General features: G+C 48.7%; 2 protein-coding genes across 4 annotated transcripts in view; one reads left to right on the top strand and one right to left on the bottom strand.

Annotated features, from left to right (window-relative positions):
• CCDC9B (coiled-coil domain containing 9B) overlaps positions 1–21,238 on the bottom strand; it is a 60,545-nt gene extending 39,307 nt beyond the window's left edge. Inside the window, 7 exon segments of the mRNA XM_040558293.1 lie at positions 8,277–8,441; positions 8,836–8,898; positions 9,620–9,724; positions 10,620–10,654; positions 10,657–10,732; positions 15,522–15,575; positions 20,794–21,238. Of these exon segments, the coding sequence (XP_040414227.1) occupies positions 8,277–8,441; positions 8,836–8,898; positions 9,620–9,724; positions 10,620–10,654; positions 10,657–10,732; positions 15,522–15,575; positions 20,794–20,868 (573 nt within the window). The 5' untranslated portion in view covers positions 20,869–21,238.
• LOC121070722 lies at positions 10,880–15,455 on the top strand. 3 transcript variants are annotated; one of them, XM_040558295.1, is made up of 3 exons: positions 10,880–11,293; positions 12,958–13,816; positions 14,123–15,455. In XM_040558295.1, exons 2-3 carry the CDS (start codon positions 13,502–13,504, stop codon positions 14,624–14,626), a joined length of 819 nt encoding a protein of 272 aa, XP_040414229.1. In that variant the 5' UTR covers positions 10,880–11,293; positions 12,958–13,501; the 3' UTR covers positions 14,627–15,455. The 3 variants fall into 3 exon arrangements, with proteins under 3 accessions (XP_040414229.1, XP_040414228.1, XP_040414230.1); XM_040558294.1 differs by having other exon boundaries at positions 13,255–13,816; XM_040558296.1 differs by having other exon boundaries at positions 13,255–13,816; positions 14,126–15,455.
• Positions 21,239–23,565: the final 2,327 nt, after the last annotated feature.

Consider the following 23,565-nt stretch of genomic DNA (forward strand, 5'->3'; position numbering starts at 1 on the left):
TACATACTTTTTCTCATTTAAAAGTATCATATTTCAGTTCCATCATGTGCCTTTTTATTTTTGCCTTACAGGGAAATAAAATACTTGGTAAGTCATCTCCATCATTATCTCTGATCTTTTTCTTTTCTATTCTATATTCTATATGATTCTTCTGATCAACTTTGTCTGGGTTCATCCCTTAGAAGCTTCCCTCCCTAAAGGATGGTTTTTCTTCTGGTTTTCTCCCTGGACTTCCACACATACCAGAGTCTTGATTTTAATGGGTCTCAGAACCTCCAAGCAAAGTTCAGTGAACCTTGGGAACTCTTTGTCGCTACGAACTTCATTTCAAAAACAAACAGCAGACACTGACCTCAGATTTGTATGGAAATCTTGCAAGCGTCAGTGAATTTGCCATGAAATATGATATCAAGATGTCTTGCATTAGCCTCATCTTCACTTGGCTCTGCCAGAAGTGCAGATGTTAGCATGGAGGGAGCCTTGGTGTAGACAGCCTCCATAAGCAAGACCTTTTTTATCACTTGTCCAGTCATCGAGCTTCCTAAAACACAATACCCGCTTTAGAAAGTAGTGGAATATTTTCTGCATCAGACCTTCAGTCTCTTGCTCATTCTGCTCTCACATTGTGTAGTTTTGCTGTCTCAGCAGAGACTGTTTCTTGAGTTGGTCTATGCGTGCAGGTTGAGGAGCGGGTCCATGTCTGCTGTTGGTTACAACCACCAGAGCTGTGTGGACAAACTGGGGATTTTTTATACATTCCCTTAACCAGGTACAGCTCCGGTTTCAGGTTTCAGCTCTCGCTTCTAACAAGTTTTGCTGCCCTTAGTAGGACCCTTGCTATTTCTGCTTTTCTTGAAATAACTGAAGCCACATGTTGTGTTCACAGTAAGGATCTGCTGCCAATCTGCTCAATGCTGCTCTGGTGCTTTCTGTGGTGTTCTCAATGTTTGTGTCAACGCAGTCTACTTTGACTGCTGCCATGGACTGAGTAGATGTCCGTGAACCACCCCAGCAATGTCAAGATCCTTTTCTGAGAGAGTAAAAGTTGATAATCAAGAGAACAGGCGACCGTTTAAATACGGAGTACAACTGCCTGGGCGTCTACCATGGCCAGCCACTCAGCTTCACTTCCACCTGGAGCATGGTTGTATGCCCTGAAGGTGCCCCCTTATCTAAGAACTCTGTGAGCTGTTTAAAGGTCTAAGGCTAAGTATCTGTCCTCAAGAACGATGTGATTTTAGCAGCTGGGACAGAGCCAGAAAGTTCAAAGCAGAATCTAAACTGCTCTGAAATCCTCGTTTTACCTTCCCTCCATGAGTAGGGGCATACTATAGTGTCCTTAACTGCACATCCCATTGCAGTCACAAGATTACCAGTGATTGCATTACTACAGCTTAATAGCTGACTGCCTGATTTTTAAAATAAAGTGAGAACCAGCTGAAGATGAGAAGACATTTAGCAACTTTGGCATCAGCGACCAGAGGATGTTGGATTTTAGGAGACTGAGAGCATTGAGCAGAAGACTAGAGACCATGGGCTTCTGGAAAGGAGATTTTGGCTTGTTCAGGGAACTGGTATGCGGGATCCCACAGGAAGCAGTCTGAAGGGAAAGAAGCCCAGGAGATCTGACTGGTTTTCATAGACAAGGCTCAAGAACGTAAGTAAGGACTTACTGGTGTGCAAGAAATGAGCAGGTGTGGTAGGAGGCTACCTTGCTGAGCAGGGAGCTCCTGGTTACACTTACATGTGAAAAGGGAGTCTGTGGGAGGTGGGAAGGAATAGGGTCTCAAAGAAGAATATAGGAGCAGCACCCGAGGGTGCAGGGATGGAGTTAGGAAAGCCAAAGCTCAGCTGGGATTGAAACTGGTGAGAGATGTGGAGGTCAGCAAGAAGGACTTCTGTACGTATATTTAGCAGCAAAGAAAGATGAAAAAAGATGTTGGCCTGCTGTGGAATGGGGTGAGCAACTTAGTGCCATGAGACATAGAAAAAATAAGGTACTCTATGCTTTCATTGCACGGTCTTTTACTGGCAAGATCTGTCCAACCTCTCAGACATGCTCAGAGAAAGGTCAAGAGGCAAGGGATACAAGCTGCCACAAAGGGAAGTACGACTCAATGAAGGGAAAAAAATCACAATAGTAGGGGTCAAACAGTTGAAAACTGGTGCCCAAAGCAGCTGGGAAATACCCATTGATGGAGATTTTCAGAACTTGACTGGACTCAGCCCTGAGCAACCTGTGACAACCTTGAAGTCAGCTGTGCTTTTAGCTGGGGACAGGACTAGATGGCCTCCTGATGTCCCATCCCACATTAGGTGTTTTATGGTTCTGTTATTGTTTTCAGGTTGTTAGCCTGCCTCAACTCTGAAGGAAAACCTGTTTAGATTTTATGTGTGTACATGCACAAATGTATGTGTGCAGATGTGTGCAAGCATAGTAATTTTGCCTGTTTTCTTTGGCTTGTGGCTTTTATACAGCAAGCACTAGGTAGTACAGTCCCGAATTCAGGATCGGTCAGACACAATGTTTCTAAGTACCTAGGTCGTGGCTTTTAAGTGGCACCTGCTTCTCAATTACTGAATCACCCCATGTCCAGAGCTAACATAGCTCCGTTGCCAGAACTATTGGCCAATACAAACACAGGATGTTTTAGAACTAAAAGTATATTTCAAGTCCTATTTATATTCTGTGATTCATGTATTTTATTCCTAATTTTCACTGAACCAGAGACAGGAATTATAATGGTCAGCACAGGATTCCTACTTGTAGTCAAAGCCACCAATGTGGCGTTTCTTTATGCTGCTTGCAAATCAGTATTAATGGACATGGGTAGACGAAAAATTAACCTTTTGAATAGACTATCTTGGTCTCATATTTCAGACCACAGAGCTGTGCTGGATAATTTGAAGCTGCAAATTTCTTTTGCCATCCTCTTTGGGTTCATAGGGCAACATCTGTGGTCACAGGAATATTCTCTGGTCTCATTCATGTTAGCAGTTATGCTGAGATGACCCAGTAGCTCAGAAACACAATATTAACATGGTCATTTTAGGAAGATACAAATGGGAAATGCCTGTGCTCTTACCTTGTGATAAACACAGGAAAATGGAGTTTTATTTAACTCTTCCTTTATAGACTATGTAAATGGCTACCTCTTATACAGCAGCTTGCCAAGTTAGCTAACTGAATGATGTGTCTTCCAGACATATGAACAAACATTTCCCGTTGAAATGAAAAGCAAGTGAAAATAAAAGTCTTGTTAGCTGCTCTGAAAACCTAAGCATTCCTATTTAAACTTTCTCCCACAGCTAGTGAGGATGAAGTGGAAAACGCCATTGTGTGTGCTTCACAATTCCCCTTTATAAGGGAAACTAAACAGTTTCTTACGCCTTGAGACATGGAAGAAAAGCGCTTAGCAGTTTTTCAAGGCCCCCTACACATCATGGGTCCACAACTTAACCCTAGCAATGCCAGGGCAGTCACAGCAGGGACAAAACCAGCCAACCCTGGTTTTGGAATAGGTGTATGCAAGACTGTACCCCTCTTCTTTCTCTCCCCACACCAGCCTGTCCTCTTCTCAAAACCTCTTCCTCACTCATGTCTGTTGGGTGGAGGTCTCTATAAAGCAATCTGGGCAATTGCCCAAGGCAATCTGTAAGGCAATTTTCTATGAAAAAATCTCTTTCTTTCTTTTCCCCAGCTTCTGTCTCCCTGTCAGCAACCCTTGAGCCAAGAAGGCTGCCTACTGCCACCCAGGAACTGTGCAACCCAAGCAATGCACTGCTGCTTCCTCAGTGTGCAGAGTCCCACAAAGGACAGCGTTCTCCCACCATAAGAGCAAAGTTCTTGGGAATCACAGGAACAACTCAAGTTAGACCCCCTGCATAAGGCTCAGTTTTCCATGACTAAATTGCCTGGGGAAGAGCTGAGAGCTACTGGTAACCTCTGAAGGTAGCCGGATCCATTGTGCCTTGCAGAATAGGCTCTGAACTGCTTGCTGTCCTGTTTCCCTGCTCTATTTCTGGCATGAATCAGAGGCTGAAAATAGGGTTTGACTTTGCCTTGGAACCACTGAATTGCTCAAGCTTGGTACTTACTTTGGTGCTGAAGCTGTACATTACTTTTTTCTTCAATTGTTATTATTCCCAGGAAATACCTTTGCTCCAGGGATAATTCTGAGTTTCCTGGGGCATTCAAGGCAATACATGTTCCCTTCTGTTAAACCCTGAGCAGGCATGTGCAGTAATTCCAGGCTGTCCTGGTGAGGTTAATTAATGAACTGGTGAGTTGGGCTGCCCTGCCCTAAGCAAAGGACCAATACAAGGTGTTTAGCATCTCGGTTAATTTTTTATTATTATTTTTTTAAATTTTGTTTTATTTTGTTTTGTTTGTTTGTTTTTCATGAAGAAAGCAAGTCCAGTGATGGCTTAGTAGGGTAATAGCAAGCTATTAGTCCATGACTTGTACATCAAACATTAATTCTAGCTTAAGTCAACAGCCATACCCTAGAGCTCTTTTAGGTGTTTAGGTGGCAATGACCTGTCCTTTGGACAAATAACACGGTCACAAGTAACTCCTGCCAGGGAGGCTCAGCACTGAGTGGGTATGTCTGAAAGATGGGCTAATCCCTTACTGCCTGAGAAAGTCCTTCCTGAGGAGGGACGCAGGGCATGAGTAAAAACAACAGCAAAGCCACTATGTGAAAACCCAAGAACCAGTGCAGAGGGGCTTGTACCCAAATACAGTGAACGAAACTGAAGCTCCAAAGCGCATTACTGGATTTACAGGAAGGTGGCACCTTCCTAGGGACATTATATGTTAAAAGTCACAGTAGGAAGGCTGGCACATTGGCAAAGCCATTAAACCCTGCAGTTTATGGAGCAGATGGCAGGGAAGGCCGAGAGGCTGATACAGGAAATATCTCTTTAGGAGAGCAGTGATAGCTAGACTTATACAGGAGTGGGAGACCACTGACTTTTCTATGAAATACCCTTTTCCCTCCCTCCCCATGCTACTTTTGGCTACAATGGGTCGCCTGAAGGCACATTCTGCTTAACATGCCAGCACATCTTTTGCTCGTTTACTATTTTAAGAATATCAGAGATTTCCTAGATTGCTTGTCCCACATTGGGAAATCTTGGCCCTCAGCGGGCTAGCTCTCAAAGCGAGGGATGTCAGATGAGGAAAGTGCTCGTGCAGAGCCAATGGGAACAGGGAGCAGGGCCCAAAGAGGCAGCAGTGCCTGGCAGAGCCACCTCCTCCCCTCCACAGGACCTGTCCCTGCTCACTTGCTGCCTGTGTGAGATTTGAGACTCTGGCACTAGCTATTTAGCTGCAGGCAGGCAAAGCTACACCGCTCGTGACAGCTACACCTGGAAACTGTTCACTGAGAATCTGTAAATGGAGAAATGCCCCTCTTATGGCTGAGGCATGCCCCAGATGGCAAAGCTAGTGTTAAAAATGCCCACCTGAGGGGTGTCAAGAAAAAGAACATGGGGAACAAAGACATACCCTGGAGTTCTGTCCAGATTATACAACTTTCCAGCTGCCTTTCCGTTGGAGCTTCTCCCTTTGTAGTGCTTTGTGACATTGAGGTTTTAGTGCAAATTGTTTTCTGCACAGCCCAGCTGCTCTGTTGCTTGAACCTTGCAGTGGTCATAGGAAAAATGTTGGTGAGGCAAATGAAATAGGCCTATTTTGTTATTCCAGTATCACCAAGCAAGTCTCTTTGCGGACACCTGGTGAAGCCTTGCTCACTGGGAAGCTGAGGCAAATTATCTACACTCTCTTTTAATCTTCAGCAGCCCAGAGGATGCCTTAATAGAGCAGTAGTAACAAATGAGATTGTACTTCATGTGACAGCAAACACAATTTTGTCCAAAATCCTGGTAATTTTCCCCTCTCACCCAGTACAGTTCCACGCTCTTCCTACTCACCCATTTGAAGAACTAAATTTAAGGTAACTAAAGGAATGTTCTGAACTGACGCCACCGGAACATTCAGCAATAAATCAGTTTTCCTCTGTCGTCAAGTCAGGCTGCTGGGTTGTGCTTTACACCAACACTCACGAGACCCTGGGGGGTTGCTAAGGCCTGAAAAAGGTACTTAATGCAGACAAATTTGTATATACCATACAATAGGGAACTTATGGGAAGTTTCCATCGAGGTCTGCATTTCCGGCAGAAAAATCTCAGAGGTCTATTAATTGGCCATGCTGAAAAACATTGGTGCAGAGTTTAAGGCAGCAATGTGCTTTAGCAGCCAGTGCTCTGCGCTAATACAAATCCCCATCTAGGATTTGAATTCTGAGCTGTAGATTATGGAAAGGGCTCCAGGGGACACAGCCTGTCTGTGGAGGCATTCACTCTGCAAATGTAATTGCTTCAAATGAAAGTCTCCCGCATACAACTACATGGCCATGAGAAACCTTGGAGGACACTTAAATATTTCACTGATAAAGTTCAGTCAGTAATGAGGGATTTCTATGTATCCTCTATTCTAAGAAAAAAAAAAGGCATTTATTTCTTTTGTATTAGAAGGTGGTTGGTTGTTATGGAATGCGATTTCATTTGAAAGGGATGTTCACGCTACTGGTTATGTATCTGGAACGAAGGAAATGAGAGGCCTCATTCTCTTTCTCCTGAAAAATCATTCTGAAAGCTACATTATTTCCAAAATGATTCAGTTCCTTCAAGGTAACATACAATGACTTCATAATGGTGCAGTGATTGTAGCCTACTTCTTTATGGAAAGAAAGGCTAGCTAGGTCAGGGAGAAACAGAAATGAAAAGGCATTCGAGGCACAAAATTGGGAAAACATTTCCAAGCTGCCTCAGAGGGAGTAAATGGCTCTCTGCCTTTTGTTTACAGCCAAGGTTTTCAGCACTCCTACCTCAAAGCGCCAGGGTAGCAGGAAGGGTGGGGGCTCACATCATTACCCTGGGAAATGGCTTTGGCCTGGACCTCGCTTCACAAAAGCCCTCTCAGATTTTGTGGGCTAAGCATGTTGCTGTGCCTAAAAGGGGCTTCGGGGGAGCAACGTTTGCTGCCACCGTTTCATTTTCCTGGTGCTGCCCTGGCAGAAATGGGCTGACCTCGTCTGCCCCAGTGGCTTAGAGAGGCAGGGGATGGATGGCTGAGGCTTTCTGTCCGCTTCCCATGAGCACGGTCTGCACAAAGGGTCCGTGCTCATCTTGGCGGTGTGTCTCCAGGTGTCTCACTGGTGTCTAATTAGTGTTAACCAATTAACAGATAACTCTGCTTCCTGTGTTCTTGTGGAACATATTAAACATCAAGAAAATGTACCAGCTGCAGCAGTAACCTTCTCCAGAGGCTCACTAACTAGAGGGCTTCCCTGAGTTCCCATGCAGGTGCAGGGCACATGCAGGTATTACATTTTTCCAGGGGAGGTGGCATTTCTGGTCCTTGTTCCTATTGATCTCAGTGGCCAAACTCAGTAACTCCAGCAAGAACAGGATCATTTCCCTGGGATATACCAGAGGTAAATAAGAGCGTGAAGCTCGTACAGACGCATATTTCCTTGGGCATATTGCCAACACTAACTGCCAAACTTTTACCAAATCCTTCCTGCCAAAACTTCAAAAAATCATTACATCTAGATGCACAGACTCCACGAGAGATAGGGGTAGCACCTAGGAAGGAATGTTCTGGCATGATCATTTTCAATTACTTTTTCTGTTTCGCAAAATTTCTAATTAAGTCTGAAAATACTGGGGCGCATTTGCTGCCCAGCACATTGGCAGCTGCAACTGATACTCATGTCACTTCGGATTTTATTCTGTGTTTAGGACTTTCTGGAATAGAGCAACAGGGAGAAATGATGCTGTTTTTACCACTAAACATCATTGCCTCCCCGGGAATAGTTAAGCAGCAATGCAGCTAAATCTATCTGGGCTCTCACTTATCTCCATCCCCTTTCCAGGCACAGCAACAGAGTTTAACACCCTGCTGCTGGCCCAAGTGGTGGGCAATAAGGCATCTGCTCTCCCAGAAAGGGCTCTGCATGGGCTATGGAAGGAGCTGCAGGGAGGTTTAGCAAGGCCTGGGGGCTGATTCCAGCAAATCACACATGGGGAGGAAAACACAGCGCGTGGCAACTCGAGGTGTAGACTGAGGCTGTGCCGAGGGATCGAGAAATGAGAGGAAAGGAATGGGAGGGGATCTATTCCATTCAGAGAGGAGACACTGGGGGCCAGGCTGAGCAGAAAGCTCAAGTGAGAGGAGGAACCCCTTTGTAATCTTCTTCCCTGCTCACCTTGGCTTTGTTGTCCATGGTAACAGCCAGCTGCATCCTCTTTCCCATTCTGAATGTGAACATATGATCTGCTTCTTCCTCCTCCTCCTCCTCTTCCTCACTGCCAATGCCGAATCCAGGGCTCGTAGGACAGGGACTCCATTTCTCGCTCACCACCCTTTTGTCCTGGGAAATGAAGCACTTCCATGAGCAAATCCCGGCCCCTCAGCTCACTGGGGCGTCCCTTTTCCCCAAACGCACCTGCCCACGAGCAGGGTAGGCCAGTTAAGGAAATGGCAAGCCTTGCCCTGAGGAAGTTTTCTGTGCCCGGCACTGTGCCGTGACATTCCTATGGAACAAGGGGCTCGTTGTCTGCTCAGCAGCAAAAGCCACAATTACAGAGGATCTAGAAAATCCTTTGCACTTACAAATCTGACATTTCAGACTAAAATGCCAGAGTTTTAGGAAACAAATGTTCCTCCTCTCTTTCTGCAGCACTCTGAGTTAGATCAGGAAAGCCTAAGTCCTGATGGAGATTGCCTGGGAAGCCAAGTGGATGGCTCCTGAGGGTTGTGCTCACCATCGAGAGGGCTGGGCTATCTTGTCCATAGTGTTCAGTCTGGGTAATTGCATCTTTCAGGTCCTGTATGAGAGAAAAACGTGTGCAACAACGCACCTCCAGAGAAAAGCAAGGGCCAGGGCGTGGTGAAGTGAGCAATGCACTAGCCTGGATCTGACAACCCAGGAGTGCTGACTGCGCAGGCTGAAGCTCAGCCTTGGACATCCCCTGGGGGTTAATGCAGGACTGGCCTGGTGATTTACCAGCTCCCACACTGCCAGGAGAGAAGGACAGGCTTTGTCAGACACAGATTTGGTGCAGTCAGGAAGGATGCCTGGGACTTGCAGCATTTGACTCAAAGCCCCAGAGCAGCCAAGGGCTATTTGCTTTGCAAGTTGCTTTGCCTAAGGAGAACGCGACTTTGCCCAGCCTGCAAGTATCCTCAGATGCATTCCTGACACCTCCAATGACACACACACATGGTGACACGTCCTGCCTACACATCTGCAGCAATGTTCATACCCGGGACCCATCCAGCGCCAAATGTGCCTGTTCACATACTCATTCATCTTCCTGCCTGTTCATTCTGAACGTTGGGTACAGGTGCTTGGGCATGGCTGGAAATGCGTGGATCAGCAAACATCAGTTTGGGCACACATCTCTGCAAAGCTCTTATATCATTTCAGGGACCTCTAGGAGCTATGTCCCGTGCCTGAAAGAGCTTTACTGTGGAGGCTGTCTCCATCAGCAATGCCACTTGTGGAGGTCCTGTTGGAGTGAGAGCTGGCTTGTAGACAGCACTTACGTTGTGAGCTTTGGTGATGGTAATAGTGAGTCCATCTTGCTTGGGTCTCCTGGAAGTAACAGCCATTCCCTCCTGCTCAGCTCGCTTTTTGTCCTCTTCTATTTCCTGAAACAGATATGTCTTTATTGTCAGCCTGAACCTGTCTCTCTACAGAGGTTGTCCATGTTCCTGTTTAGAATTTCTCCTAAATGGATCCACCTCCACTTCTGAAAGGGAATGGACCAACTTGTGTCCCTTCCGTGTACCCTTGGAAGGGGTGACAGTGGCTGGGACATATGGGGAGGCTGGGAGACACACCAGGCCTGCAGAAAGTGAGAGCTGTGCACAAAAACAAGGGTCCCCATGCCAGGCTGGGGCCAGGGCATTATGTCTTGCCAGAAGAAGGTGGCTGTGATCTGCCTATCTACTAGACAGCTTCTAGAAACCAAGTGATGGTAGTTAGGTGCGTAACATTTCATATGGAGTGAGGGTTCCTCTCCCTGACTGCTTGTAGCATTCAGTCCTTCCTATAGCTTTCAGCAAGGTACCATTTTGTTGCCGTCACCAGAAAAGGTCCAAAATGGCTCCTCTGGTATCAAAGGAAATAAATCTTCTAAGCAAGATCCAGTCCAAAACTCCACTGAGTCCTTCAGCTCTAGGTCTAAGACAAAACAGCTCTTTGCTGGATTCAAGACTACCTGCCCAGCTGGCAAATGTTAATCAGCTCCAAAGCCAAGAGGCTTTGTGCACAGGTAAAGAGGTGGGAAAGGTGTGATAGAGACAGAGGAAGAAAGTAGGGTGAGAAGAAATGCTGATGTAGGAATGGAGACATCAGCAAGCCTGGTTTCCAATTTCAGGAGCCGTAGCAAAGGGCAGAGCTTGGCCCACCTGCTCCAAACAGTATCCTGTGTAATAATGTTATCTAACCAAGTTGTTCCTACACTGCTGACTGTTTTCTGCATGCAGCAAGCTGTGAGGATTCAAAACAGAGGTGGGGAAGATAAGAGTCAAGTAGACTTACCTGGTATCTTCGTATGAGCGCTTCATTCTTCTTCCCAAAGCCAGGATTTTCTTATCAAGTTCAACATCTTTCTGTTCTTTCTTCCTTAGCACGGCATCATCCACTGCGGCATCCTGAAAACAGAAGGAGCAAAGCTTTTCCCAGTCATCGTACTAACAGGACACAAACCTCATCCTTCTGCTTGGATGGGGGAAAGCTGAAGGGTCTTTGCCCCCCATTTCTCCCCTTAGACCTCCACTTAAAAGGACACTGTACCTTTTTAGTTGAATAGTTGAATTCTTCCTGACAGAATCAACCCTTTTTTTATATATTATTTTTTTAAAACATTTCTCTTTGGCAGTGAAGTAATTGGAGCAAAAATGCGATGGCCCACTTTGATGGCTGGCAGTAGGCTCCAGAGCTAACACAGCACTTAGTAAATGAGACCTCTCCCTGCTGCTGGTTCAGGTGCTGCCAGGCACACCCAGTGCCCTCCGTTTGCATTCAGCCAGCACCTTGGTTACCGCAGGGAATTGCAAAGCAGATTTCTAAATTCTAGTGACAGCAGCGTCTGGTGGAAATTAATGCTGATGGGTATCAACTCGCTGCAGCAAGCTGATCCATTTCGTCTAGCCTCTGCCTGGTGTTTACAGGAAAAGCAAGGTGGCAGGGCTGAGATCTCCGAGGCACTACAGGTTTATTTTTAAACAGTGTTTTTGTGCTCTCTTTATCAGCATAGCATCTGCGTGCCTCTCCTCTGCTCACACACAGCTGGGTGAGACAAAGTGAGACCGGCGAGGGGAGGAAAGAAAACCCTAGGTTTATGGGCAGGCACTGGATATCTGTTTGCTGCCCTTGCAGCTCCAGCCATTGGGCTACCCCCAGCCTGCCTGCCTTGCTGTTTGGTCCTGTGCAGGAAATCTGCTGTGGGAGCACTGCAGCAAATCTGCAGCACACCTGCACCAGGAAAAAAAAAAAAAAGAAAAGATGGGGCCCAAGGAGAAAGCTGGGCCCCATCTCCAACCCCAGCCTCAGAAACCTCTGAGACCAGCACCAGTGCTCTCACCCGGGCTCCTCACCCGAGCAGCCCCCTTCAGGGGTGGGCACTGCACCTCTGGGGAAGCAGATTTAATAAAAATGGAGAAGTGAGGCCACAGCAGGAGGTAAAGAAGAAAGACCCTTCTGGAGAGGGAGGAGAGGGGTCTGGCTGAGCAGGGTCCCTGGAGGGGCTGCTGCCAGTGGGGGGGCCCTGGTGCTGCCTGAAAGGGCCAGGGCCGGGGAGCAAAAATACAGGGGAGAGGTGCTGGGAGGGGAGCGGGGTGTTTTTTCCTAAGGGTCTGTTTGGTTGGGTTTATCTTAAAGCCAGAATCCAGCATTAATAGATGGTTAATTGGCAAAGAAAACCAATTGAAATTTCTTGAATCACTAAAGCGTTTTTCCCCATGACGCATTAGCGACGCATGCTTTTTGCCAAAGCCCTCCCCGTCCCTATTGGCTTCCTAATTCCTCACAAAAATAACAAGACCTTTAGGACAATCATCAGTTTCCTCATTTTCACAGGACCTCATCACTGCAAGTATTTCTGCTGCCCTCCCTTCTTCCAGGCCTGACAGCTCCCAGCTGTGCCCATCCCAAGGGCAAAACCCCCAAAGCATCCTCCACGGCTTGCTCTGTAGCATTTGAGTGCCATTTTGCAGATGAATTACATATATATATTTTTTTAACTCTACCTGCAGCCATGGACAAAAACGTCCCCCCTAGTAATCCTGTCAGCCCCACTGGTGAAAGGCAGAGCAGCAAAGCCTGGGAAGAGCTTCTGCACAGGCCGGAGGGGTTTTTCCTTCATTAATCATGACATAGCAGGTGTGACCTCCTTCGGGGAAGGATACGTCAGGGTCTAGCCACGGCAGCTGGGGACACGGGATCTGGGTCTGACAGCCGCCGTGCCCGGGGTCCAGCCTCGAGCCATAGCCAGCGGGCTCATAAGGCCCTTTTCCTGGGAAGGGAGTGTTTCTCCTGCATTCCTGCCTTTTGCTTGGTCCTAATTAGGTCACCAGAGGAAAAAGTGGAGTGGTGGGTATCCAGAGAAGGTGCTGTCAAACAAAGTTTTTCTTAAACTGAGCAAACACACAGTGAGAAGCACAAGGCTTGAGAGGAAAGAGTAAAACCACAAAGCTGTAGCCCAGGGGAGGGAAAGCCTTTGACTCTGCTCCATGTTCCCAGCTAAGTTTGTGCACATCATCCAGAGACTTACAGGGCTCCAGCCTCCTGAAGCTGTGTTTGCAGTGTGCCCGTACATCAAACGAGGCTGGATTTAGGTGCTGTGAACCTGACCCTTGATTTTTTGTGTCTCTTACAGTGGAGTTATTAGCATTTTACCGGGATGGGAAATGCACAGGAATATCCTGCCCATTTGAGAGAGCAGGATTTGGATGAGCTGGAGGAATTACTGTCTTAATGTTACAAGGTTTTTGGCTACCCAGGAGATGGACAGAAGTAAGAAGAGGGGCACGTCTGATCCACCAGCCCTTTGGTAGTGGCTGTGCTGTGGTTTTGTCCTGTATTGGTGCAGAACCTGGGCCATGCTAATGTGGAAAATACTGTAGGTAGCACATGGGAATTCAGCCAGGGGTTAGCATCGCTGCTCTTCCAACAGTGTCACGGGGCTCCTGGGAACTGGGGCTGCAAATCATCTGCTGTTGTACATGGCCAACGCTCGCTTTCAAAGGAAGGGATCCAGCTGCTGAATCACTGAACATCCCTGCAATGCAAGGTATTCCTTTCAAGGGCTCTACATGAAAAAAAAAGAAAGAAAAAAAAAAAAAAAACAGAGCTAATGACATTTCAGCTCTGATCAAGCAGACCTGTGTTTGATCTGGACCATCACTGCCAAGAACAGGGCGATGGAGGGGACAGAAATCTCCCCACACTGTTCTTTGGAGAGAGGGACTAAAGGTCGACAGCATGATACCATCACAGAGCAGGAGGTGGGCTGGATGTGGATGTTGTCAGAGACCAGAGAGGATAAAGGCAGGAAAACCAGTTTGCACAAGCACATCTTCAAGGGCGGCTTTGCCAGGACACAGGAACACATTCACGTTCAGGTGGAACAATTGGGACATTTAAACCACTCCCCCATGTTCTTCTGGTGGACAATGGGATTTTGTCAAGGTCTACAGAGAATGAAACGAGCTTTCCCATCGCCATCCATCATCCAGGTATGTGATGGGTGAGTAGATTGTATACGTGGGTGGATACACTTTTGTGGCCATTTTGCAAGCCTGATTAAAGCTGAATTCAGTGTTTACCTGAACAGAAGCTATTCTGTGAGCTCTAAATTGGCAGGTTTGGAGTTTGCCGGGTGCTGGGGTGTTGGCTGCTTGAGGGTGGGATCAAAGCGGTGCATGCCCTCAAACACACCCCTTTCATCTTCGAATCACTTTGAACAAAGTCCGACGGAGCCGCCCGCTCGGGCAGAATTCAGAAACTCCTGCAGAGACTGTATTTGCGCTCTTCTCTGTTAGCAGGCAAAAGATGGAGAAGTCCTGCCAGGCCGTTCTGCCTCCCTGCACGTTTGTCAACATTTTGCATTGCCGCACAGCTACTGCGGGGGGAAGGGGGTCTTTCTGTTTCCAGCTGGAAACAAATCACTCAGAGGAAAGTTTCGCTGGTATTCATCACTTCACCTCCACATTATTAATGAAGCCATTAGGGTACTTCTGCGTGATGTTTCAGCGAGTGCTGGGGAGCCGCAGATGCCCCTTCCTCGCAGCCCCCGGGGCCACCAAGCATCCCACGGGGTGCAGAGGCGCCGAGCAGTGTTTCGAGCCCACGCAGCGGCTCGCAGGGGCTCACCCATTGTGCAAGGCAGCCAAGTCAGCGTTTGCTGGCCAGCCACCGTGCCGAGCCGGCCGACGGCCGGGGAGATGTGTCCGCCTCTCGCCGCAGGAATGAAGCTGCCACCCCAGTCCCTGCTGAAGCTGGTGCTCAGGACGAGAAGTGGCCACACTGCGCCCTTCCCAGAATAAAGCTCTTCCGGGGAAGCAAGGTGCCCGTATGTCACGGCGATGGGCGAGTTATAAATGGCTTTGGCAGAACAACCGCGCGATGGCTTTGAATCAGAAAGCAGCCGAGCCCGGTTCCTCCTCGATAGCGAGGCAGAGCTGCAGAAGGGGAGGCCTGCTTCTATCCCAAATAAAATGTCACAGAAGGAAAAATGGGGAGCAAGCGCCTTCGCGCTTCGATTACATGCCGACATCTCGCTCTGCCGTGCCCCCGCGCCCCGGTGGCACACACACACACGCAGTGCAGCTCATCGGGGGCTGAGGGGTGTCTCACTCAGGGCTGTGTCTGCATGCAGCGTTTTCCTGCATACCTCTCCGACCATCTGCCTCTCCAGTGAGAGCCCTCGGAGGCAGCACGGGTGGGAAAGAGCGAGGGACAGGAGGTTGGGGGGAGGGACGGGAAGAGAGGAGTGGGGGCTCGAGCTAACACTCTTCTGCACGAGCAAACGCATCCGCTCTTTTTAAGAGATATTCTCTGCCTTGACAGCTGCGGCTGAAACCCTTGCCGGGATGGGCAACATCCAGCCCTCCCCAGCTGGGTGCTCTCTGTTCCAGTCTCCCACCCACCCGGGAGCACATTGTCCTGAGCCAGCCACCGCAACCTGCGACATGCGAGCCCCGGCACCCAAAATCCGCCCCCCCCCCCCCCCCCAGTACCCTCCCCCCCATGACGCAGCAGGGTTCATTTACACTGTGTAGGCAAGGAATAAAAAAAAATAAAAATAATAATAATAATAATAATAAAAAAAAACAAAGCCACAAGCACCAAAAGGCCACCCTGAGCGCAAGTCGTTTTGTGGTCTTTTTAGGCGAGAGCCCCCGCTGCCCCGCGCCCCCCCGGGACCCCAAAGGCACTCACAGCTCGGTGCATGTCGGACGTCGGCAGCAAAGCCCGGCGGATTCCAGCGCAGAGCTAAAAGAGGAGAGCCATCAGACGGCCTTTCTCAGCACTGGTTGCACAGCATACAAGATCATGTTTTGATTACAAAAGCCTCGCCTGGGCTCCCAGCCAAGAGCACTGGCTGCCTAATATACCAAGCGCAGACAGGGTTTTGAGTGCCTGTGTCCTCCTCTCCGATCTCACTCTCTTTTTAAAAGAAACACTCCCCCTTTTCCCCCCTCCTGGCTCCTTTTAACTTCCTGATGCCACAAGCCCTCGTTCAAAGTGGAGAAAGCTAGCGAACAATGAAAAATGGATCAGGCAAACAGCTTGACTTCGCTTCATGGCCATTCATGGGGTCGTGTTATTTGTTATGCATGGCTAGCTGCACGCCTGGCGGGGAATTGTGAAAATATCTGGGGTCCTGAATGTCTTGTCAGTGCGAGTATGTGCATGAGCCTTCATGGGAAAACAAGTGCCAGACTCGCCTTTTTCTCTTTATTTTCATTATTCTCTGGGAATTATTTCCCTGTGTTAAAAAGGCGTCTTTCGTTCAGGGAGGGGGGAGAAGTGGTGCTGTGGGCTATATGCTGTCGGCTTGCCACTGTGAGTGGCAAAAAGCACAGTTAAGGGAGAAGGTCCCTCAGTAAGCCCACACTGAAACCTGCCAAAAGGACCCCATAAGAGTCACAGAGGGGCTTTCTGAAACAGGCAGCGTTTATCTGCTTTGTCTTGGGTTGCCCCACTCAAGCCCTCATCTCTGCACTATGCCCTATCCTATGTGCTATGCCCGCCCTCATCGCAGACAGGTGCCTTTTCCTTCGCCCTCCAGAGAGACCCAGACCTTCCAAGAGGTGAACAGGAGCTGGAAGCACACAGGGGGATATTTCGTTGCCCAAGGACTGTCCCCCACCCCAAACTTAATGAGAGTCCTGCTCTGTCTTCATGTCGTAGCATTAAAAAAGGAGTTCCTCTGCTGCAGGTACCTATCCCCTCTAATGCTTTTGAGCAGGTCAACCCCTCACAAAATCCAGAAAGCTCAACCCCAGATCCAGCACGGTTAAAGGGAAACTTTCAAAAGACTTTGAAGAACTTTGAAACTGGCCCCTCCTCTGCACTTAACTCTAACTACTGGAGAGCAGGGCTACTAAAGGAGGGGAAAGCATGGCTTAGCTAAAGTGCTTAGAGGGAAAGACTGACCCATATTAATCAGTAGCTTCTCCAATGATGAAAGGAAATTGAAGCCATTTCCAGAGGCAGTGCCTCTGGATTCAGGCTTGAGGAAGGAAATGAAGACTCTCCTGTGGATGGAAACTTGGGAGAAAGACACAAGAGCCTTGCTAGAGCCCAAGTGCCCAGCAAGAGGTTTGTGATGGAGAAGCCTGTGCAGGTGTGGAGCCATGCAAAGCCCTTCCTCGTCCTGGGAACCCACCTGAGCCAGAGGGATCTGGAAGGATGCTGCTGCCTTGGGTTTCCAGGGGAGTATAGTCCCTTGTGAGGATAGAGCCCATTTTTAGTTGGGCTGGGGGCCAGAGGGACAGGGTCAGCCCTGGAAGATGCTGCTGGGCTGACTCAGAGAGGCAATGCTCATGGAAACACTTTTTTCCAGTGCCAGTGCCATATCCTGCAGGTACGGTGGACCTGTTTCTGAGCTCGAGGAATCTGCACATACTAACAACCAGCTCCAGATTAACACAAAGACCCACTTGGTTATCCCAGATATTGAAGTCAGTTTATATGCACAGTGCAGGGTAAATGTCACGAGCAGTGGGGTCTGTTGTGCTACCCTTGGATCTCATTAGCTAACAGTGCTCTTCATGCCCAAGCTGTCAAAACTTGAGCTAAGTGCTCACAAGCAGTTCCTACAGATTTCACGGCCATGGCATCCCGGGTCCCTGCTGTCATCGACGGTGCAGCCAAGCTCTTCCAGTGACGAGCAGGCATGGAGTGTCCCAAAATACCCTTGCCTTTGCTAATGACTCTGGTGAGTTGCAGTTTCCTCCAGGGCAGCGTCCACTGCCCTCAACACAGACAGCTGATGTTTCTCAGCTGTCCTTCACCCTGTCTGAGTGGCATAAATGAAAGACATCTACTTCTGCATCATCATCTGAGACAGATGAGAAGATGTTTTAATGCTGTGGACACAGAAACCCAAGGGCAAAAGGGGCCAGTCAAGGGAGCAGCATCTGCAGCTTCAGCAGTGGGGCAGAACAGGCTGGTTTGGGGACCTGTTGGTGCTCTTGGTACTCTCACAGGATAGAAAGCAGGACCTTATAAATATGCTGAGATTTGTGGGGTTATATGCATGCACATATGTTTGCTTATACATGGTGTCATGACCAGGAAGGGCTGCAGTAACACCAGAGCTGCCCTCACCTTGAGGGCTCTCTCTGAACTGTCAAAAACTCTGCTCTTAAGTGGGTGTCATAGCTGGAAACAGTGCTGCCTTCCCATGGGATCTGTGCCTACCTCGGGATAGGGGTGATCTTCCAGGACCACCACTCCAGCCCTGGGGAGCACTGAAACCCAGAGGTCTGCCACTTGGGAAGGAGAGGAGCCAGAGCTGGTCCCCATCTGCTGTTCCAGTGAGAGGGATGTGCTGGGTATGAGACATTTCGGTGGTCCTGCAGGATCTCAGGACACTCTGAAACCTGTTCACACAAGCACCCTCACCTTGGTGGCTGAAGCACGTCAGTACTGCTCTCTTGGGCAGTCGGTGGCAGCTATTTCCCAGCACGTATCAACTTGACAGAGTACTTCAGACAGCACGTGCATGTTACATCCATGCGTGACAGTAAGGACATTTGGAGAAAACAGCTTAATTACTCACACAGGAATTTGTCCACCACCCCCAAGGTAATCCCTTTATTGTTCTAAAATAGCCAGAAGACCTTTAATAAGCAGGATGGCCTGTTTCTGAGTTGTTTATCGTGCTCTGTCCTCTGCAGGCTGGCTTGTGCCATCTCTGAGGCCTGCTCGGCGCAGAAGCCACGGGGCGTACCCCGTGCAGGTACCCCAGGTCGGCTCTGTGATTTCCTCTTTATAGCAAGGGGATGTATCAGCTGTTGCTAACTATTGGCACCCCCTGAGGGAGCAGTCCCTGTGGTGGACAGAAGTTTGCTTTCAGAAAAGCCTGAAAGCTGGAGGAACCAAGAGGACGTGAGGAAATTTTTGCCATGGATGTGCGACATGGGCTTGGCTGACCTCCCATAAGCAGGGCCTCCAGCTGCCCACTTGGAGGCCCCGGTCTCCACTCTGGACAAAGTTTGCTGGAGATTTTCCGGGGCAAATGAAGGACATCAGAGCAAAGACCTGTCCATTTTGTGCTCATGACTGTGAAATAATCCTTTTATCTAGCTGTGTGCTGCAGTTTCTCCCTGACCTCTTTCAGCAAAAAGAACCATCTCTGACAGCAGCCCACAATCACCCTGCTCCAGGACAGCATTCAGCAGCTTGCAGACCGTATTGCTCCACATTTTGACAGCAAGTCTAATTGTCTCTTCTCCATCTCTCTGCCTTACACAAAGGCTGAAGGAAAGAATCCGATTCCTCAATAAACCTGAACCTGACTGCCCCAAGAAGTGTTCCTGGCATCCCTTTATCAGACCTGCCACCAGTAGAAATGACCTTGGCTTGAAACCCTACTTCCTTTTTCTTTTCTGCTCCGTGAAACTCCTCCAAAGCCACTCAGTCCCATGCCCATGCTTCTCCCAAGGGCACTGCGCCCATCTTCACCTTGGCTCTCTTCCATTTTTTGCACGACCACCATTTAGTCAACAGATGGCACTCGGTAACTGCTGGGAGAAGCAGTTAGCTGTGCTTGGCAGCCAGCTGCCAAAAAGCCAACCGTAGAAGGAATTTAATTCCTGGCTTCTCCGGGAGGCTGCTTTTATATCATGTATCGGACTGCAGATAAGCTGCATGGCCCAGTTTCAGAGGTGCTCCTCCCCAGCAGAACTAGCAGCCCCTCTCCGGGCCTGTCGGATGCAGGGAGGCATGGGAACATGCAGATTATCGAAGAAGAGGTTGATGGCAGCCTGGAGGCATCTCCCGTATCAGCCACAAAGCAAACTTCCCCGCAATAAGCAAACTCCTCCTTTGCCTGCCTTCCTCCCCCCTGCTCTGGTCCTTTGGCCAGCTGCAACTGCAGGATAAAAAGGAGTTTGAGGTGTTTCCTCAAGCCAGACAGAAGAAAGGTCAGCATATTCCCTAGACTGGGAGGAGGGATGAGCCAGAAACTTTAAACGAGCTTTAGTTGGAGAGACTCACTGGGATCAAAGGACTGCCGGGACTTTCATTTTGAAATACATCAATATACAATGAAACTGAAAACTACTGAAGCTAGTTAAAGGATATAAGAGCAGTTTTCACATAGCCATAGCAGTCATACCACAGAAACTTGTCAAAATGTGCAAAGCATCTCTATACCCGTTGGAGGATGAGTTTGTCCCCTCTTTTTTCCCTCCCTGCACATCGCCCCAGCCTACAGGTTGTTGCCACACATCCTGTGGGTAAGATTCGTGCCTACCTGTGTTTAATGCCACCTTGAATAACTCACGATCTCACAACCCCACTTGACATTTTCCACTCCTGAAAAACCTGTCATTCTGCTGTAGGGCCTCTGAAGTAGTTGTAAGCTGAACAAAGACCAAGAGGATCTGCCCTCTTCCCACTTCCAGACATGTACAGCAGGGCCAAAAGCAGGTTTGCTGACCCCATTCACTACCCCAGCCTCCAGATGTAGGACACACAATCCAGCCTTGGGAAGGGTGCCAAGATGTGGAAAGTGGCCAGGACAGCCAGTCAAGCAGGTTCTTTTCATCTTTTATGAAAATGCAGTCCACGAGGAAGGCATGGAGAGTTGCAGACAGCGACTGGCTCACCCAGGGTGAAAGCTGTCTTCAGCAGGGGCCAAGGGTGGTTCCCCATTTCTGCACATGGCTTCAGCCAGATCTAGGAGGAGGGCATGGTCAACCCAATGGCCTGTAGCTTGTGGTGTGCAAGGTGCAAATGAGCAAGCCAAGAGCCAGCTTGACATGGTCGCGTGCGTCTTGTGAGCTATAAAGTGTCCAACTTATTTGACACAGGACTTTGGGGCTACAACAACAGCAACAGGACCCACTTCCAATCTAATGCAGCAAGAAAGAAGTTGCAAATTCTGCTCCCATCCCATCCAAGCTCAATTAAAACCTAACAAACCATTTCACTTCTCTTTGCCAGCAGAACTCAAAAGCAAACTCTAGAGACCAACCTTAATTCCGGGGTCTAAACTGGACTGAAGACTCTTCGTGGACTCCAGTGGCGTCACATCACACTGATGCTGCATGGGTTCAGGCTGGGCTCAGCAGAGAGATGGGCTTTTCTTGCGCAGGATTAAGGTGTGGAGCTGATTTGGAGAACGAGCCCAGAGAAAGTGCAAGGACCAACCTGAAAGAGGCACAGAGACGCCTGTGAAGGGAGGAGATGAAAAGGGGAGCCAAGGTGACAATTAAATATTAAAGGACCAGTTCAACAATAATTAATCCTAGGGTGGAGAGAAAGGGTGGAGGTACATGAAGCACTTGCAGACACTTGCTGTTCTATGTCTGGCTGGCCAAGTACTGCACTCAAGTGTCACAAAACTCTGAAAAATGCAAATAACCCATGCTGCAGAAGGATGGAAATCGTGATACAAGAGGGCAAATTAAAACCCAGCTGGAGACGTTGGTCCTTCTCCCAGCTATGGTCAGAATTTGAACCATGTTGGCCTTGATTCTCCCCTTGCACAAACTGAAGGGTCTCAGCCTTGGCCTTCTTTCTGAAAAAAAAAAAAAAAAAAAAAAAAGCTGATTCCTGCCATTTTTGATAGATGCTTTTTTGTTCCTGCCCTCCAGCCTTTCCATCTCTAGTGCCTGTATGTGTGACTTGCTTTGCAAAGAAGTGAGTACCTAAGGGAGCCTTCTGAGACCTTCACTTGGAACAGTGTACTTCTGGGATGAAGGCTTTCTCTGTTCCCTCTCTGGACCTGGGAACCACACTGACCATGGCTACGGCAGTGAAGTATGGCTTGCCTGAACCCGTGATGCCCCCCAACTGCCCCTCTCACTGTTTGTACCCATTAAAGACAATCCATCCATCCATCAGATCCATCCATCAGATGAAGGTAGCAGGAGCCAAATTCAAAACCACCAAAGCTTTTTTTCATATCTGTGGAACACCTTGCTGAGGGACACATGGAGGCAGAAGGTTTTCCCAGGTCCAAAAGGAGACCACACAGATATTTGGAACACAGTTCTGTGGAGGTTTCCTAACTGGGCACATCATATCACACTCAGAGAACCCCCTGCAAAATACTTGGGGAACCATCATATGTGCTTGCCCTGTACTTACTTTTCTCTGGACATCCATTTCTGGCCCCTGGGTGGGCAAGGAGGACCTTGTTTGGGAGCCTGGCCATTCTGGTGGTCCTTCTGACACTGTCCCTACAGCGTGATGGAGCAGGGCTGGGGACACATCACAGCCCACACTCAGGATTAGGGTGGGCTAAAATAAGGGGGCTTAGAATTGGGTTTGTAAAAAGGAAAAACATCCATTTCCTTTCTTCCTGGAATATTGCATTTTCTTCAGTCTCTTGAAAAGGAATTTGTTAATTTTGGCCAATTTCCTCTCCAAATGTCAACTGGTGGTTCCCTGGATGACCCTGCATCCCTGGCACTGGTGCCATCTGGACAGAAGAGTTTGGTTCTTGCTGAATCCTACTGGTCCTGTGGGAAAGAGACTGGCAAGGGCAGGGATCAGCAGTGTACAGCCAGGTCTCCTAGCTTGAGCTTCCTTCCCATCACAGGGGACCGTGCAGGAGCCAGACTAGCTGGAATCATGTTAGATCCAGCCATAAAGCCACTACCTGTGGTCTGAGTAGGGTTAGGGCTGTTATTGTGAAGTCAAAAGGGGCAAATTCACAGCTGAATGCAGGATGAAGGCCGGGATCATGGTTAATTCCCTGGTTGTGATGGCCCTGGGCACACGATGGGTCTGGGCTGATGTTGGCTACTGTCCATGTTATACCGATGAAGGCTCAGAGGGCTAAGGAAATTACTGGTGCCAGCAGCACTAAGTAGCTTACGAGAGGAAAGTTAGCGTGGCTTAGCTCTGATCAACATTTACAGCAATGATTGGGAACAGGGCTGGCAGCTCAGCCCCATGAGGATGGGATGGATCCATCCTTTGTTGGGATGTGCCAGCCCTGTGTAGGCAGGATGAGATCCTTCTGGCAGAGAGGAAAGTCTCGCTGGTGCTACCTTAAACTGCCAGGATTAGGGATGTGTCTCAGAGTAGCTGTCCTGTCCTTCATTATACCTGGTACTAATCCCAGCTGCAGCTTTGATCGTCACCTTCACAGCAGTCCAGAAACCTGCCAGAGCCACCAAACGGGTTTTAGGGAAACCATCCTGCTAGGAAACCACCCCAGGAGGCTGTGCAGGAGCCAGCACGGCCCCCCATAGTCCCAGAGCCAGACAGAAGAGACTCACCAACCCCATCATCCGCCCACACCTAGACAACTCGTCTCTCTTCTTTCCTAACTAACCTGACAAAACCCAAACTTTTACCCCAGAACAGTCATCCTGAGTGAAGGGTTCAGAACAGTCATCCTGAGTGAAGGGTTCAGTCCTCTAAGTGGAGATTCAAGGCTTCCAGTGCTCACTGGCCCAGTGTTAACCATGGCACAAAGGTAATGTTAGGGTTGTGCATTGGCCACAAGGACCAAAGAGAGTGATTTATCAAGGGTTACAGCAAGGTCCATGGGGTTCTTAGAGCAAGAAGACAAACTGAAGAGGGAGGGTTCACCAGCAATTTGTATGGGGAGTGTGAAGGCTTGGGGTTACAGCTAGGATTTGGGTTGGAGGACCAGAATGGTGAAGCCCACCAAGAAGCTGGCCCAGTAGAGGTAAAGAGCAAATAACTCAGCTTGCTGTGATCTCCAGGCCATGATCTAAGCTGAGGCAGCAACTGAAGGTTCAGCTTTAGCCCTTCAAGTCCAGCAATG

Source organism: Cygnus olor, chromosome 5 (assembly GCF_009769625.2).
Source record: "Cygnus olor isolate bCygOlo1 chromosome 5, bCygOlo1.pri.v2, whole genome shotgun sequence".
NCBI lineage: Eukaryota > Metazoa > Chordata > Aves > Anseriformes > Anatidae > Cygnus > Cygnus olor.

Bases quoted from the DNA above. Each gene is read 5' to 3' on its own strand.
- LOC121070722 (XM_040558295.1), top strand. From the start codon at position 13,502: ATGGAGGGGACAGAAATCTCCCCACACTGTTCTTTGGAGAGAGGGACT. The intron at 13,817-14,122 runs GTATGTGATGGG...CTTCTCTGTTAG, and splicing joins CATCGCCATCCATCATCCAG to CAGGCAAAAGATGGAGAAGT.